General features: G+C 31.8%; 1 protein-coding gene across 1 annotated transcript; it reads right to left on the bottom strand.

Annotated features, from left to right (window-relative positions):
- Window positions 1-304: 304 nt before the first annotated feature.
- On the bottom strand, window positions 305-19,311 carry LOC110027089 (nucleoside diphosphate kinase 3-like). The gene is made up of 7 exons (XM_020728370.1): window positions 19,068-19,311; window positions 14,133-14,270; window positions 3,838-3,872; window positions 3,687-3,737; window positions 3,120-3,287; window positions 2,933-3,045; window positions 305-694 (listed from the first exon to the last, which is right to left on the bottom strand). Exons 1-7 carry the CDS (start codon window positions 19,294-19,296, stop codon window positions 571-573), a joined length of 858 nt encoding a protein of 285 aa, XP_020584029.1. The 5' UTR covers window positions 19,297-19,311; the 3' UTR covers window positions 305-570.
- Between the last annotated feature and the right edge of the window lie 357 nt (window positions 19,312-19,668).

Below are 19,668 nucleotides of genomic sequence, written 5' to 3'. Positions count from 1 at the left end.
TTCTCCCTTCATGTTAATTAGTTGAGAAAACAAAAAGTGGATCAAAATCAAGTTTGAAATACTCAAATCTGCTAAAAAAAAACAATGAAACAAACTTTATATTGCACTCAATTCAAAATAAATTCAACAATTTTGAAACCCATTCTAATAAAAGCTAAACCGAGATATCCTCACCCAATTTTTTTTATCGTAATCCACGCATTCCGACGATTACAACTACTAATCACAGCATCAACACCTTCTTCCAAAATGGTGTTCCACAATAAAAAAAATTTATAAACCTGGCCATATTTTGAATCTGCCATTAAAGTGCTAAACAACTAAATATATTCTTGATTTGATAAGAACAACTGATCATTCAAAGCTTATTAAAGCAAAGGTTTATGTAAGCCATCTGCCACTAAGAACAAGTATCATTTTGGCAGCAGCTTCTCGGAAATACAGGGCATAATAATCCTTACTACCCCTTATTAGCTCAATTATTTAAAATTAGGAATGCATAATTCGCATATTTTAGCTTATCAATTAGTACGGAAAAATTTTAAATAAAAAAAAAACTTGAAATACTAATCAATTCTCTCCATAGATCCACTTCTCCGCATTGTTGGCGTAGGAAATTAGCTCGCTGGGTGAAAACCAGAGGGCAATCTCATCTGTAGCGGTTTCAGGTCCGTCGCTTCCATGGATTATGTTCCTGCAACCAAGTTTGCATCTAACCTCAAAAAATTCATCAAATAATAAAAGAAAAAAGATTTACATACAGAAAACTCGATTCTTATGTATTTGCATATCTAATGCCTAAACTTCAACTTTTACATATACACGCTAACTTACCTATATGCTGCAACCAAGTTTGCATCTAACCTCAAAAAATTCACCAAATAATAAAAGAAAAAAGATTTACATGCAGACAACTCGATTCTTATGTATTTGCGTATCTAACGCCTAAACTTCAACTTTTACATATACACGACTACTTATCTATATGAAAAAAATATATTCCACTTATAAAAATTAAAAGGGGTATTTACATACATACCATACCACTCAATCCCTATGCATTTACATATCTAACGCCTAAACATTACTTTCTAAGTTTAGACCACCCTAATCTTTCATATCATATACAAAAATACCACCAGCTTAAGGAGCTGTTTGGTAGCCGGTTTTAAATTGAATTTTCACAGGATTTAACCTAAATCCTGCCAACGGCAAAAAAAAACATCCCGGCAAATCCTCCGCTCCCCTAAATCTCAAAAAGAAACCGATTTGTGATAAATCCAGGATTTACTAAATCCTGTGAATCGGCGGATTTAGGAAATCCACAACAAGTGGTGAGGAGGAATGGTGCAAATAGGCTTACCTTCGTCAATAATTTTTGGTAGGAGCGGAGCGAAAGAAAGAGAAAGATGGGAGTTTCAGTGTTCTCTATAAACCACATTCCCTTCAATGCCTTCCTAGCTTTGGCTCTAATGGCAACTGTATTGCAAAGGTTCATTCATGAAGGTGATGGTTTTGAGCAAAACCAGGAGGGAGAGGGACATTAATGAGAGTTTTGGGAGGGGGACGATTTAGGCGAGGGATATGGCAGAGAGGGGGAGGGGGATGAGATTGTGGTTTTAATTTATTTTTATTCAAGTTAATTTCAATATATTAATTGATTATCAATTAATAATTAATTTGAATATTAACAAATTAATTATAATTAGATAAATTTAAAATGTAATTATTTAATAGTTAATTAATGAATAAAATACATTTTAAATTTTAAATTATTTAGTGAAATTCTAAGTAATTATTAAATTTATATGATTATAATTGATTAATATTCAATTATTATTTAATAAATAACTATTTCACAAAAAACTTATTATTTATTAATTGATATAATTAATTATTAATTAATGTAAATTCATAATTTTTTTATGCAGATTGAGGCTTTAGATACTAATTATTTTTTCTTATTTAATATTTATCTTTAGAAGTTTATTCTGGTAAATTTTGCTAAATCTTTCTAAAGCTGCCAAACAATTTCTTAGGATTTAGTAGGATTTATTAACATGCCACAACTTTTAAGATTTAACCCCCTTAAAATTTGATAAATCCGGATTTACAAGATTTGTTAACAACAACAACAAGTCTTTATCCCACTAAGTGGGGTCGACTACATGAATCCTTTTTTCTCTAATCTGTCCTATTGAGTGTCATATTTTTATTTAATTCTAATAAATTAAGATCATTTTTATACAATATGCCCAAGCCTTTTTAACATCTGCTTTTCTTAATATAAGTCAAACCTATAACATCAACTCTCCTAACCGGATCATCAAACGATCGAGGTTTAATGTGACCAAACCATCTAAGACGATTCTCTCTAATTTTGTCCGCCACTAGAACACCAACCCAATCAAGGATATATTCATTTCGCAATTTGTCTCTAAGTATAAAGCCACTCATCCACCTAAGCATTGTCATCTCGGTAACACTTAACTTAGTTTTATGCTTCTCTTTTAATGGCCAACAGTCTGTGCCATAGAGCATTGTAGGTCTCAGCACCATCTTATAAAATTTTCTTTTCAGTCTAAGCAGTACTTTTCTATCACACAATAGGCCCAAAGCATTCCTCCACTTTAGCCAACCAACTTGAGTTTTGCTATTAACATCCCCATCTATATCACCATCACTTTGAACAATAGACTCGAGATATCTAAAACATTCACACATTTTAATAATTTGTTAAACCCCATTTAAACTAAATCCTACTTGCAACCAAACCGCCCCTAAATTTTACATAGTAAAATACACATTTTCATGCTTAAGGAAGGTGGCATGTATGTAAATATTGAATTTTCGGAATCAGACATGTAAATACATAGGAACTGAGTGGTATTGTATATAATTTTTCCAAAAATAAATTGTGTAAAGGCAGTACCTTCCAACAACAACTGCAAGATCACCTCGAATAGTCCCTGGCTCTGATTTTTGAGGGTCTGTTGCACCAATAAGTTTTCTGCCATACTTTATAACTCCCTCTCCTTCCCAAACCTACTAAATAAACAAAACTCAGCTATAACATATAATATGTTTGTGACACAAGAAGCCACCATAAGCTTAAGTACCATGGCAAGTACAGGGCCGGAGCTCAAAAAGTTGCATAAGCCACTAAAGAAAGGCCTCTCCTTGAGATCATGGTAATGTTGCTGAGCAAACTCATTAGTGGGAATAACCAACTTAATAGCTACCAGCTTATACCCTTTGCGTTCAAAACGTGAAATTATCTCTGCGATCTGAACAAAATAATAGTGGAAGTATATAAAGTAGGAAGTTCCCACATACAACAATTTTCATTACAAAATGTGTTTTTCTCCTTTTTAATCCGATTATGCAGAAAATCCATGTGAAAAAGCACAATCAGAGAGGAAACTTAATAATAGACATTTACATTCCACATCATAATTGGAGGACTTGCATGCTTTTCAAAACGGGGAACCATGGATGTAATTAACCAACTTTCCAGCATAGAGTATTATAAGTGAAGTTCAATTTTATATAAGATAGGGATTGGAAAAAAAGAAAAACATACATAATTGCTTTCGTTGAGAAAATCTGCAACGAAGAATACACTTACTACTGAGCAAAAATAATAATAATAATAAAATACTATAGATAAAATTTGGATATCTGACCAGGCCCCTTTGGACTCCATCTGGCTTAATTGCGATAAAGGTTCTTTCCAACTGAAAAAATAGGAAAAATGCAATGAAAAATCATATAGCTGATAGCATATTCTTTTAGCAGTAATGAAATTGGACACTTTGTAGTTCAAAAAGATATTACCTCGGCTGCATGAACTTCCTCCTGAAGCATGTACGCTAAAAAAAGAAAAAGCAAATATGGTAAGGTTCAGAATGCAGTAACTAATATTTTAATTTTCAGTGAGTGAGAACTTTGCAATTATCCAAATAGAGAAAAATATTATATTATCATAAAAGGATGCCTTCTACATAACAGTACCGAGATAAAAAATCCTACTTTTTTTGAAATGATAGCAAAAGTTAATCAACATTTTAATAATGGCATATAGGGGATTGTATATACTCCAATTAAAAAGTTTTTTGCAGAAATAATCTGGCAAAACAAGCAACAAATAAAAACAGTATCTACTTGAAACATAACTTTGTGGTTGCATGCATGGAAGCAAATAAATGTTGACTGATGATGCTAACATAGAAATTATTAAAAAAAGATTATTAAGAAAGCACATTGAATAATAAGAAAGCCAACTTTGTCGGCATCTGTGGTGAATTGCATTGGAAGAATATTATTGACGACAGGTGTTAAGAGAGAATTGGTGTATCTTTTACAATAGAGAAACCCCTTTATATAATAGATTGATGTATACAGTGTTCTAGGAAACCAAAAACTAAAACTATAAATGAAGCTACATGTAAAGTAATTGTCCTACATAATATTATTACTACATTAATTCTCCCTCTCAAGCTAAAGCATATATATGAATAAATTTTAGCTTGTTATAAAGCTAAAAGAAACTGAAAAGGGTCCAAAAGCCTGAGCAAACACATCAACAAATTCTTTTGATTGAGAATATTAAGAGTAGTGGTCTTTTTGGATAACAAAAGATGACGCTTGAAGTGATATTATGTTTTGGTTAAATTCTTTTTTTTTTTTTTTTTTTTTTTTTTGTATGAAGTGATAATAATGTTAAATGATAACATGGCTAGTACAATAACGCAGATGACAACATTACTAACAATATTTAAGAACATAGATTCTGTAGTATATAAACCAAGTTCTCTCAACAAAATTTTTATCTGCATCACTTCAAATGTGCTTATGCAAAGGTGCAATATCCAATAACAAAATTTCTATCATAAAAAAAAAAAAAAATCTAGCAAATTCAACATAGGCTTCTATGTCAACGTGCACATTTTTTTGTATAATAGGTCTTTTCCAGTAGCTTTTTTATATATCTATGGACAAAGATGAATGGCTTCTCAATACTTCTATTTAGAAGATTGCATATTTTAACTCACAAATAGCACAAGAAAAAAGATTTCTCTTCAAATGTCAAGATTAATTTCCCAAGTAGTCTTCAATAGTGGAAGACCACTTCAGATATATTTTCTTCTTCATTGGTGGCCTTAAAACATCAATAGGAGTTTCAGCCTGATTGCATCCTAAATTCTAGTTTATTCTAAAAGATCAATAAAATTATATTCCTCGAGTTAGAGAAATCCTAATTTTTGTGCTAAGTTTTTTTTAACCACCAAAAAATTTTTCATATATCTATGGAAAAGATTAATAGCTTCTCAATACTTTTAATTAGAAGATTACATATTTTAACTCACAAATAGTATAATAAATAAAGTTGTGTTCAAGTAAATGTAAGATTAATTTCCCAAGTAGTATTCAATAATGGAAGGCCACTTCGAATATATTTTCTTCTTCACTGGTGGCCTTTAAATATCAATAAGAGTTTCAAGTATAATTGCATTCTAAAAAATCTAGTTTATTCAAGAAAATCAATAAAATTATATTACTTTGAGTTTGAGAAACCTTAATTTTTTTGTAACAAAATTTATTTAGGAAAACCAAGATCTTTTGTTATAAAATACTTTTGCAAATAGCATCCCTTTTTATCTCTTCCTAATAAATAGAACGTCATCAACATGAACAAACAAAATAATAAAACCAGATGAGTTGTCTAAAACAACTTAAGAGGCCAAAATTATAAAGATCCTTTCAAATTTTACCAAAACACACACAAAAGCATCGTTGAGTTTACATACTCTAACATCCCACTAAACTACATAGATAACTCGGTGGATGTTCTATATAAAGAGTTTCAATGATACCTCGATATTTAAAAGTATTAAATTCATCTTTATAAATATAAAATCATAAGTAATGGTAATCAATGATAGAGCTTGGAAGGAGTTAGGTCTGACAGTAAAATAGAATGTATCACAAGTTCTGTTCAAACCCATAAACCTTGGAGACGCCACTGGCAACTACCTTACAATGGTCAATAGAGCATTAAAAAAAAATTATAATGTAAACCCAGTGACACAACAGGCTTAATCCTAAGAAGATTGAATATAATCCAGTTATTTTGATCCATCAAAGCATTGATTTTAATATCCATACTTATCAATGGCGAATGACACATAACATAAAGATCTCTTTTATGCATGTCATTTTGAACATGATAAAACATTTAAAAAATATAAATTAAAATGTACCGAAATATGAAAGACTTTAAATTGAAAAGCAAACTACCATGATAATAAAAAAATAATAATAATAATACCTAAAGTTCAAATGTTCATCTCAATTACTTAAAATTCAAAATATTAAAAAAAAATTCGAGTTTAATATTTTCATAATGCATAAAACTGATCATCCTAAATATCATCATCATAAGTACAAAAATATATACATAAATATACATACATACATATATATATATATCTATATATATATATATATCATATTAATGCAAAATGTTGAAACTAAACAGACAAATGATAGAGAATTCTTCAACAAGTGGATTCTCAACCGTGAAGACAATGCTCATGAAGGTTTCACCACATTAGGAAGATGAGGTTGTCTGTGTTTATCGGTAAAAGTGAATGCAGGGGTAAGAAGGCAAAAGATTAGGGATAAATATACATACATACATAATATATATATATATATATATATATATATATAATATATATATATATCATATTAATGCAAAATGTTGAAACTAAACAGACAAATGATTAAGGGTTATATAAGATTGAAAAAATATATATTAAAGTAATAGAATTTTTGCCCCTCAAAAAGCCATGAGCAAATGAAGGTCAGAAAATTCTTCAACAAGTGGATTCTCAACCGTGAGGACAATGTTCATGAAGGTTTCACCACATTAGGAAGATGACGTTGTCTGGTGTTTATCGGTAAAAGTGAATGCAAGGGTAAGAAGGCAACAGATAATAAAGGGACGAATGTCGATGATTGTATAGCAGAAGATGGTGTAGGAAAATATGGTGGCAACCAATGGTCGAAGCGTTGAAAGCCTTTTATGGTACGAGAAAGTCCAAAAATAAGAACTAAAAAGCCTGAGAGATGAGTTTATTACCTTTGCTAAAAAAATAAATAGAGTATGAAATCCAAAAACTCAAGGGGAGAGGAGAAATGGAGACTGTATGAGAAGCAAAATGAAAAAAAGAGAGTTTACCTAGAACAACAAATAAGATGTGATTGCTAAGGTAACATTTAGTAAAGTTTGCATCATCCCACAAGTAACATTCACATGCAAGCTTAAATTTCGAGCAACATCAAGTAAATATCAATGTTTCCGCTTGAAAACACCGTTTTAATAAGATATATAAAAGCATTATGCTTGATAAAGAGTGTAATTATTAGCACAAAAAAAGTTAAATTAAAACTACATAAATTTTAAAGCATTTTTAGTATTAAGAGTTTTGATAAAGATGAAAAATAAACATTTATTTCTAAAACAAAAATATGAAATACAAACAAGCCTCTAATTTACATTAGATCAAATATACTAACGAAACACAAGAACAATCGTGAATAAAGGTTACAATATATGTAAAAGCAAGGTGGGTTAAAACAAAACTCAAACCTGGTGTATCTTAGTGAAAAAGTCTGAAGGATTAGAACTATGTGGTCACATAAAATGCATGGATACCCGATGATGTTTATCTAATTCACAAGCACTACATTAAATTTTAGAGAAAAGACTAAGTTGAATTGTTAAAGTTGATTTGGGGCACATGACCCAGATTATAATGTCACTGAAAGGAGTGATACTAGAAGAGAAATCATGAATGCCTGCATGTGTTAAGTAATAAACTCATATTAAGATCTTCAAAAATGCAACGAGACAGCTAGAGATTGCCACATATTTACGATTTTGGTCATGCAATGAATGAAAGATAAATTAATTTAAAATATTGAAATAAGAACTGAAGAGCAGATTGGAGACACGGACACAACATCTCAGAAACATGAGAGTGGGATCCATTTGCAGCAAAGATGTGCAAAAAAAGAGATAAATCAAAAGATGAAGATAACTAAAGGTTACATGCCAAATGTGAGCATGCGAACTTAGAATTCCGGATGTACTAAATGAAACAACAACGGATGCCTAAGAGTATTGAAAAAGCAATTATAATACTAAGCAATAAAATAAATGTTTTGGAAAATAGACTTTGGTTGCCTAAGAGTGTTGAATAAAGCAGTGGATGCCAGTGTACCCACGCATGTAGAGATTTTTCTATCACCCCAAAATAATTATGATAGTTAGATCACTAACCATTGTGTCGACGGAACAATATAAATTAACTGTGAGTAGACCAAAGCTTACATTCCCAGACAATTGTGATGTTTACATTGCTAATTGTTGTGCCAACAAGATAATATCGGTCAAGAGACAGGTAAGTATCTTTCCACCTTAAATAGTGATGTTTATATTGCTAACCGTTGTGTTAATGGGAGCCGACGAAAAAATATAGGATAACAGTGTATTTAGTTTTGTTGATGGTGATCCTCATAAAGAGATGTGTCTGTAAATAATATAAAGTAGGAGTAAAGTTAAAGTAAATGCATATAGAATATTTGATTATTTTCATTTAAAAATGTCATTGATACATGCATTAACATATGTAAGATTTTTTATAAAAATATAAAAAACTAGCATATTATAAGATTTCTTATAAGAATACGAAGGACCAGCATACAAATTGAATTATTTTCCTTAAGTTATAATTTAAGTGTGTGATTACTTATGGGTTATTTTTAGACAAATCATTATGTTGATTTAAATTTTTTTAGGTTTTAAACATTTAAATGAGATTGTAGAAGATGAGCAAATATGTATAAGAGACGAGAATAACATCCAGAAAGGCACAAATTTCTACTTATTAATTTTTGGTTTCCTTAAGAGCTTTTTTTTGTATATTTGAATATTAATTGTTAGTGATAGAAATAAAATAATAGAGAATTGAATTTCACCGTCCAATCGTTCGTTCTCGTCTTGATCAATTCTAAGCCCAAAATTAGGTCATGACAAAAAGTGGTATCGGAGCAAGAGCTTTAGATTAAACAATACTTATCTTAATGAAAGAACTAATAAGAATATTGGATTAAGTTATAAAAAATAGAAATTAAAAACTTTAATTGAGTCTAAGTAAATTAAGTATTATTTCAGTATTATGAATAATCCGAAGAAATATCTAAGAGATTATAATGTTGACTATGATGTACGGGAGAATGTCACAGTCAGTGTTGATATAATGAATGTTGTGACTCAATTGATTAAGAATTCTCAATCTCAAGTGAGTAGCAGTGAAAGAGCACCAATACATGAAGCTCTTTCAATATATGAGACCACTTTTGTTTTCTGGAGCAGGAGGGTCAGTGAAAGCTGAAAAATTGGCTATTGAGAGTGGAGAAAATTTTAGAGGTTCTCTAGTCCATCAGAGATGAGAGTTACCCTTGCCACATTTGCTTTTGAGGAGAAGCCAAGAGATGATGGCAAGTACAAGTGCAAGAGAGGTTTGGAGGCAGAAACAACCACTTGATGTAGTATGAGGTGTTTGTGAAAACCATCAAAGATTGGTTTGTACCACTGTCGGCTAGAAGACAGATAGAAGATAAATTCATTAGATTGGTGCAAGGAAATTGATAAGTTATGCAGTGCAAAGCGGAGCTCACTATGCTATCGAGATATGCATCACAACTCAGAGGAGAAATGTCACAGATTTCTTTCTGGATTGAAGGATTTAATTAGGCAATCACTAATACCACTTGGAATTGAAGACTATTCAATACAAGTAGAGAAAGCTAGAAAGGTGGAGTTGATCTACAACAATCTCAAAAGCATAGAGATTTGAACAAGAGGGAGAGTTCGGAAAAAGTGCCTCCAACAATTCATTCAAGAGGAGAGTCTATTGTGAGAAAGATAAAGTTGAAGGTGTATTACTTATGCAGACAGTCTGAACATCAGAGGAGAAACTACCCAAATGTTGTTCAGATATCCACATCAGATGCTAACCCAAGGAAAAGATTCAGCTCAGAGAAACCTACTTTTAGAAGTGGTCAGTAGAACATAACAGAAGCTAGCACTATGAATCATAGTGAAAAACCAAAGCACAACATTCGTCTAAGAATTTATTCCTTAACTCATCAGGAACAAGAAGAGCATGTTGCCATTCATGCTAATGCATAGAGCTTGATGGAAGAATTATTTTTGAGTGTTATGTTAGATTTATTCGATGTATAATTTATCACATATGCTTTAGTTACCACTTCACAAAAACAGACTTTTCTAATCACTTTATGTTTCATTCTCATAGTATTTATAATTAATGTGTTCATGAGTTTCGAGTAAATTTTATAAGAATGTGAGACTGTAATAACCAATATTGTGAAATCACGCAAAAATTTAGGAAACTTTAAAATGTACCCCAAATTTCAGATAACTCTGATTTTAATCGAATTAATTTTATAAAATTTTATGCGTCAAGACGATAAATTCGATATATAATGCTATATATAAATTTTGAATGAATTGGGAAATAAAAAAATTGGAAGATATAAATATAATTAATTTAATTAAACCAAATAATTCCTTAATTCTCCCACACCTTACTATTCCCAGCCGACCTACCCTAGTTTTTTTAATGCTCTGGATGTGTCAAATGGGAGAATCCTCTCCAGTCATCAAACCCCTCTCCCATCTCTCAATTTCATCTGCATTTCCCCTTCTCCCTCTCCTATTTTCTCCTACTACGGGCTCCAGCGCCTGACTACTGTAGCCAGATACAAATAAAGGCATGCAAGTAGCCCGCCGAATACCGCACCGCAGGCCACTAACCCGAATGCTAGGATGAAATCAAAAGGTACGAAACTGATAAAAGCGACATTTGAGACTTTCATTTCCTTCCTCTTCCTCTTGGTTTCATTTTGAGTTTACCACAAATCATGCATCTTTTGCCTTTCTAGTAACCGTCGGAGACGCCGTGCTTGTGTCGAAAGTATTGAAAGTGATTTGTAAACTTTTGTAAGTGCTTAGCAAGATATCAGTGAAGATAGAAGAAGGGATAAGGGGATAAGAAGAAGAGGAAAGAGATTTTTAACAGTTTTGGAGAAAGGCATGTTGCAGAGAAGTCTATTTAAAGTATGTTTTGGCAAATCAATTCTATTTCAAGATAAATCACTTTATGAGCTAAGAAATCTTGAATTCACAAGTCATTTAAGATTTCAGGTTGGTTACTAAAGGCGGCAAGTTCAAAGCAAACGTATAGAAGCTTGTCGTACAGCGGTTCCGTCAATTTCAGGTAAATAATCCTAGGCTAATTTAAGAAGAATAATTCAATTAACAGAAATTATATAAATATTAAATAAACATTATGTTTTATAGATTATTAAGATCAACATAAAAATTATTGCACATCCAGTTAGTTGAAAAAGATTAAGAATTTTGCATTGCAACCAAGATGAGTAATTACATATTTAAATTTCAGTAATATTTTTATTTCAAAACGTATATTAATTTATATATATGCTTAAGCTCGGCTAAATTTATAATACAGTGAATTCTTCATATATTTAGACGGAAAAAATATGTATTATAAAAAATATATAAAAGATATACATGAGATGTATGATAAACATGATATGCAAGATAGCATGATAGAAAAGATGTGAATGATATAAAATATAGTTATGAGATAAGAGATATATATAATATGAGACATATGAATGATAAATAGTTGCAAAACAGAGTAGATATGTAAGTTAGTAGATGCATGAAGATGTCTCAGAATAATACATATTATGAAAAATGAAATAGTTTATATATAAATGTTTGTACGCGCATGTTCAGAATTCACCCACTAATGGTACAAGCGGAAGACAGTGTACCCGCATGCGTAAAGCTTTTTCTACCATCCAAGATAATTGTAATGGTTAGATCACCAACTGTTATGCCGACGAGATAATATCAGTCAGGGAGAGTAGACTAGAGTTTACCTCTTAAATAATTATGATGTTTACATTGCTAACCGTTGTGCCGACAAAATAATATCGGCCAAGAAGCAAGGGTCTTTCCACTCAAAGCAATTGTAATATTTACATCGCAAACCGCTGTGCCGATAGAAGTCGACGGGGCAATATCGACCATGGGTGTGATGAGTTGTTTTAATGGTGATCCTCACAGAGGCAGATGTGTATGTAAAGAATATAAAGTACATGTAAAGATAAAGTAAATGCATATAGAAAATTTGAGCATTTTCATTTAGAAAATGTCATTGATACATGCATTAACATATAAAAGATTTTTTACAAAATATAAAAGACTAGCATATTATAAGATTTTTTTATAGAGATCTGAAAGACCAGCATGTATATTGAATTATTTTTCTTGAGTTACCATACGAGTGAAAAATCCTGGTTTATCTTTAGATAACTCAATGTGTTCTTTTAATATTTTTCAGATTTTAAACATTTAAAAAGATGAATAAAAGATAGGCAAATGTATATAGGAGGCAAGAATAATACCCAAAAAGGTATAAATTTCAAGTTTTTTATTTTAAGTACTTTCTTTAGTGGTGCTTTCTTATATATTTGAATATTAACTTATTAGTGATAGAAATTAAATAACAAAGAATTGATTTTCACCGTTCTACCATCCAATTTCGTCTTGGTTAATTCCAAGTCATGAATCAGGCTGTGAAATTCTCTATCGTCGATACAAGATTTGCACGAGAAAGATGAAGCATCTGCCACCTAAGGTAGAATTATCGTACGAGGCCTAGATGGGAGAATTCTAGTCGCAAGTCTAGAATTTCCACTAAAGAAAATCCAAACTGGAATTTCTCACAGAAGATTGACACTTGGGAAGCAGAATAATGATGGTTGGGAAGTGATTAGGGTCACCTGTGCCTGGAAGCTTGCAGGGAGTGATGTCTGGAGAGAAAAAGTTAATCGGAGGGCTACAGGGAGAAACTACGACTAAGAAAGAAGAGCTAGGATTTTCTTACAGACTCTAATACCATGTGGAATTTAGGGGGAACTTTTTTATAGGAAAAAAACTCTCTAATTTTCTCATTCAACTGATGCAAACAAATAACAAATATATACAGCTTGGACTAACCATAATATAATTGGAGAGAAATTTAAATCATCATGATAATATGGAAAATAATAAAAACGTAATATTGGATAATTAAGGACGCATAATTTCTCCCCCTCAAATGTAGCAGCGGACCGAAGGTTTCAATAACGATGGGTGGGGCCATGTGAACCATGTTTGGCTTTGAAATTAGCCAAGCTGTGCCAACATGCTTCAAAAACAGTCCATACCTTTCCATTCTACCCCTCTATATGCTTTTTAAACGGGTTTTTTAAGCCATAATGATGTATCCTTGGCATAGACAAAAACTCTCCCTCCTCAACTACCACTTATCAGCACCAAAACTGCTTTCTAAGTAAAATTTTTTACTCTCAATCATCATTTCCTTAACCTGAATTGACAAAAATATTGCCAGATAAGGCTGGAGAGTTGAACAAGTTTTTCATGTCACAAAGAAATAGGTGCTGCAAGGAAGAGAACACTTCTTTCTCCATTATCCATTATAACAGCACCGACAATGTCTTCTTAGCAGAATCACTAATCTCATTGATCACCTCCTTAAAATGAAATTCATCTCCGAATAATTTTTTAAATGAAGTGAAGATAAAATAATAAAAACATTATGGAGAGCATTAACGGTCTCCAACAAATGAAGAAACTCAGATCAAATCATCAAAACAGTGTATCAAAACAAATCAAAAAGAACCAAGCAAAGATTAGAATCTAAAATTTTTCTCATTGAGGTTAAGATTTGGCAATTTTACCAGAATTGGTTGAAGAATTGTCCCTTTTTCATGTAAAGTGAATATGAAATTCAAAAGAGGGAAAATCTCATATGATGATTGATAAAATTGTGTTGATTCCATTGACATAATGGCAAAAAGAATTGAAATTCTTTTCAAGTGTACTTTATTCATGAAAAAAATAAGGTTTTCAGAAAGTTTAAATTTCAACTACCCACCTGCAGCAGGAAGAGCCAGAGCAGCAGGTAACAATCCAATAGATGCACTCTTGTAACTGGATCTCTCATAAAGTAAGGACAAAGTGGAATACATTCCTCTTGATTTGTTTGCTGAAGTTGCTGCAATCGCTCGTCCTTCTAAACCACCCAAAAAATAGAAAATAAATATAAGATTAAAATATGATGGAGCCAACAATTATAATTTTCAGATTAGCAAGCACAGTATCATCAGGAAGGCATAAAGGTATTCCAAATAAATGGTAGCAATGAACCTATCAGATATGGGCCTAAATTAGTGATGTCGTACATCTTATTTTTCAAATATCTAACATACCAAACTTAAAATTTCTGTACAAAATATGCCAGTAAAATTATTGTATAGTAAGTTTGCACCACTTATAGCTTCAGAATCATGGACACAATACTCAAAAGGCAGTTAGTCTATCTTTATGAGAATAGTGATAAATATCTTTCTTACCAAACACAACACAATAACATCAAAAAGTATAATTAAAAAATAGAAAATTTACCAAAATCCAGAACTTATAACTCGTACGCTTGAATGTTTAAGAAAGAGTGAAAAAAAATCTCTGTGATAGTCCATAGGCATAGAGTGATGAAATCTCAAGTAATAGTTCAATAAATTCAGCTTCCAAGGAAATTTCAATAAGAAAAAGTAAAGCATGAGCATCACTACTTCAAAATGAGATAATCAGGAATTAGAAGTAGGTCTGGTAGAGATAGGAATTGTTATGTACGTTTACTCTCGCTCAAGAAATCCCAGAAGTATTGATGAAAGATGTAAAGAACAACAAATTCCTTGATCACAATGACCCAAAGATACATGCAAACATTTAATTTTTTGTAATAATTTTGGGATATACATTAATTACAGAATCTTTTTATAAATCAAATGTTTAGACTTGAAATTCATGCAAGGGCCTCGAAAAGCATGCATCCTTCTCAAAAGCAAGGATGATTGACCAATGCAGATAACTTTAAAATATGCACATACATCATGGGGCACTTTTTCTAATCTATCATAATTTGTGCATTCGCATCTTACAAAATCTTGAAAATCATGCAAATATGCCACACAAGTGCACCAAGATGCAAGCAACTTGTCAAGCTAAAAAACCCGCATATACTCCAATTACCGTATAAAATGCTTGAATATACGGTTCAAAAATATTATGCGCTTGAATATACGGTTCAAAAATATTATGCGGGCTAAAATGGGGAAAAATTTAAACCTATTTTGTTTTAGAAAGCCTGCCAAAATTCTTAAAATATCCAAATTTAGCAAAATAAAAAATGTCCACATGTGCTCCGACCAAGATGCTAAATGCTCGAACAAACGGTCCAAAATACTATCCAGACTAAAATAGGTTGAACTTAAATTTATTTTGCTTTAAAAGCTTCCCAAATTCATTAAAATATTCAAATTCAGTAAATTGAAAATAGTTCCATGCTATCCAATCAACTTATTAAATGCTTAACCATAAAATTTAAGAATGATGCACAAGATAAATATAAACTTAAATTAAAATAAAATCCGCCTCAAGAATCATACAAATAATCCAACTTTTGCAAAAATCTATTTTTCAAAAATCTAAGTCAAAGCTATTAAATTTTTCATACTCATAAGTAAGCTACATTTTCTATAAAACAAGGTTGTAAGTCCCACCTTAACAATTAAACTTTCATCTTATAAGGGCAGGAGGGGACAATACTAGATCTCCATTAAGTCAATCCAGTCCTCCTCCTCATAAGGACCGAAGTTGACAAATCTAAACCTCCATTAATGCAATTCAATCCTCCTCTTTGAAATGACTGGAGTTAACAAGATTGATGTTATAGTAATATTTAAATAATAAAATTTAATAAAAATTACAATTATAGATGATACAAATGACAAAATACTTCAATTATAGTTGTGTTGCATGAAAATTTCAATCGAAAAATCTATGTTCAAGATACTTTCAAATCCTAATATAACTTTTTTAAAAAGAAATATTAAATTCAAAATGATCAAATGAATTCTTTCTCCCAAGGCTTAAACCAAATCCCATCTACCCTCCACAATGGTTTATCAAAAGTAATGAATTTAATATTAATTTATATGTTACTGCATTTACACTCAAAATAATCTTATGTTAGTAAAGATATGACCCAAAAATTTTGAACGCATGGTTGAGCGTGTAGACTCCATAAATGAAGTGACTACGACCAAAGTCCTCTCATTAGATGGTTTGGCCAAACAAACTACTATATTACAATCACAGTTGTGGTCTATATATTCCCTAATGACTTCATTCTCCAAAGTGAATTATAGAGTATACTTGATGGGGCACAAAGCACTTCGTTAGCTGAAATCGACTTGAATTTATACAATTTCGAAAAACATCCATTCCAGGTCTACAAGTTTATCATAGAAAAAGCAAATCATAACTACTGTAAGGATCCTTCTGTCATATTGGGTCAACAACCTCCTCTAAGTAAGTAGACCAAGGACCACCACAGCTCAAGGTGATAGAAATATGACAATTTTATAGGGTAGGCGAAGCACCATTCTACCACTATATGCTTTTAAGCTCACAATAATAAATTTATACAAAAAAAAAATCTAATTTTCACTACTATACATTGAGCAATCAACGCTCTAATAACTAATCTTACTTGAAAGTATCATTTCGTTATCAAAAGAAGTAATTAATCATAGGGGCTTGCACCTCTAGGAAACCTTAAATTCCAAATCTTATAGTTATACAAAATGAAAACAAAATCACTGGGTAGTGTTATCTAAAATTTCATCTATCTTATAAAAATATAACCTAAACTTTTAGCATAAAACTCTCATCCTTTCAAGGGAGGTCAGGATGCGAAATTTCAAAGCCCACTCCAAGTGAATAGGTTAAGTAGGTCCAATCCTATCTTTAGGCTAGGTTAGTTATCACATCAAAGGTTAGAGTCAGATTAACTATAATAAAATGAGTGACATATTAGGCTAAAAGTATAGTATAGGGCGGTAGACCTTGTAACCTTAAGAAGGTTTAAGTGACCAATCTCGTATGATTACTATTGGACACGCCAGTGCAAAACAATGCAAAAGTGGAATAGAATGATTGTACCTAGTCAAAGAGGTCCACCAGTCAAATGCATATGACTTCGTGCTCGTCAGTGTAGCATAGACATGTGTTATACCCACACTAATTAGTTCGAGAAAACATTTTGTTCGGAGTACGTAGCATGCAAACTCTAATAATACAGCTTTATTTGTAAAGCGGTGGGATCGAATTTTTAACGAATTAAAAAAAAACATGAAAAAACTATTTTTTTCAAGCGACCCATCCTGAAAGTCGTCCATTGATATTCTGGTGGTATTCTGACGATATTATGGTGGTATTATGACCTGGTGGTATTCTAGTGGTGTTCTTGTGATATTATAGTGATATTCAGGTGTTATTCTGGTATTATTATAGTGATATTTTGATAGTATTTTTGTAGTATTCTTGTGATATTCTGGTGATATGATGATGATATTCCAATGGTATTCCTGTGATATTATGGAGTTATTCTTATGGTATTCTGGTTGTATTCTACTAATATACCAAAATGCTAATAGAATACAACCAATTATAATCATAATGCCACCCGAAAACCATAAAAAAATCACAAGAATAATATAAAAATACCACAGAATATCCTAGAATACCACTAAAATATCATCAGAATGTCACAATAATGTCACAAAAATACCACCATAATATCATTAGAATGTCGCACAACATCACCACAAATACCGCCCCGTGGCATTCTTGTGATATTATGATGATATTATGGTGGTATTATGGTGGTATTATGGTGATATTTTGTTATTCTTGTGATATTCTGCTAATATATCAAAATACTATCAAAATATCTATCATAATACTACAAGGATACTACCAAAATACCATAAAAAAGTTACTAAAATACCATCAAAATACCAGAAAATACTATCAGAATATCACAATAATGCTATCACCTGAATACACTAAATTACCACAAGAATATTATCAGAATACCACCATAATATCACCATAATATCACCAGATGGTCTTTCTGTGATATTCTGATGGTATTTTGTCTGTATACCAGAATATCATCAAAACACTACCAAATTAACATCATAATACAACCAGAATACTACTAAAAATCACAAGAATATCACAAGAATATCCAAGAATACTACTATAAACTACTAGAATACCAACAAATACTACAAGAATATTATCAAAATATCATCAGAATATTACCATAATACCACAATAATACCACAAAAATAACACTATAATATAAGAAGAATACCACAATAATATCATCAAAATACCACAATAATATCACCACAATACTAACGGGCAGTCTTCGGGCTAGGTCACATGAAAAAATAGTTTTTTTTTTTCATATTTGTTTTTAAATTCACAAAAATCCGATCCCATCATTTTACTTGGAGTTCGCAATCCAGACGCAATATTCTCTGAATTAGCTGAGCACCCCTTCTTAAAAAAAAAATACCCGATAAATCCAAAATTAGATATTTTCTAGGCTCTATCACTCCTTAGTCCTTGCACTACATTTTCAACCAATAATTTGGACATAATTTGTCTTTCTCAAATCATTATTAGAGCCCAAAATAACAAAAGGTGTTTCGTAAGCTTCATCAATTACGATACCCCACCGTTTCACTTTCATTGTAAACCCATAACCGTGTTCCAACAGTGGTAGAAAAACTAAGTACGATAAATATAAATAAGATCACCCTCTAATATGAATCAAATACATAAACCTTAAAATACTCAGTTTGCATAATACAATTTCTACCGAAAATGGAAAAAAGAATTAAGCTTTCACTACAATGAAAGAAAAAACATAACAGAGCCGCAGAGCACTTACGAAAGAGGATCGACGAGTTCTTGGAAGCCGAGAGGAGGGACCTCGCAGCCCTCGAAGCCGATCTGCAGATCTGAAAGCTCATCTTCGTATCCAATTGGCGGAAGAAAAACTTGGACTTCGGTAGAAAACTGGCGTGTACTTTGACTTCTTCGTCAGCGCGCTCCTCTACTATAAGCTCAGGGTTTGTGGATCTGATACCTCGCAGACCCACGGCAGAGGATAAAAGCATGTGAACAATTTACCCTTAATTTTAAAGAAAACTACGACAGCGAGAGAGGCTGCTTGGGAAGAAATTAGGGGTATTTAAGTCATTTAAAGAGGATACAGCCCCTCCCGGTCTTTTATTTGTTCCTGGCTTCGGCTGTGCTGTAGGCCAGGAAAGAATCGGCCCCGCAGAGGTACCGCCAAAGGAAGGCTGGGAAAGGTTAGGCATCGCTTGGGAAGGTTGGGAAAGCATTTTATTTCATTTTATTTTTTCCTAATTTTATACATATTCCACATAATTTTTATAAATTTATATGTCTAACCCTTACATTTTGATATTTATAGGCTTGCTAGAGAGAATGTACATATTTTCGTAACCCATAATGAGAGAGACAGA

This window comes from Phalaenopsis equestris, unplaced genomic scaffold (assembly GCF_001263595.1).
Source record: "Phalaenopsis equestris unplaced genomic scaffold, ASM126359v1 Scaffold000002, whole genome shotgun sequence".
NCBI classification, from domain to species: domain Eukaryota; kingdom Viridiplantae; phylum Streptophyta; class Magnoliopsida; order Asparagales; family Orchidaceae; genus Phalaenopsis; species Phalaenopsis equestris.
This window is presented reverse-complemented; position numbering and strand designations above follow the sequence as displayed.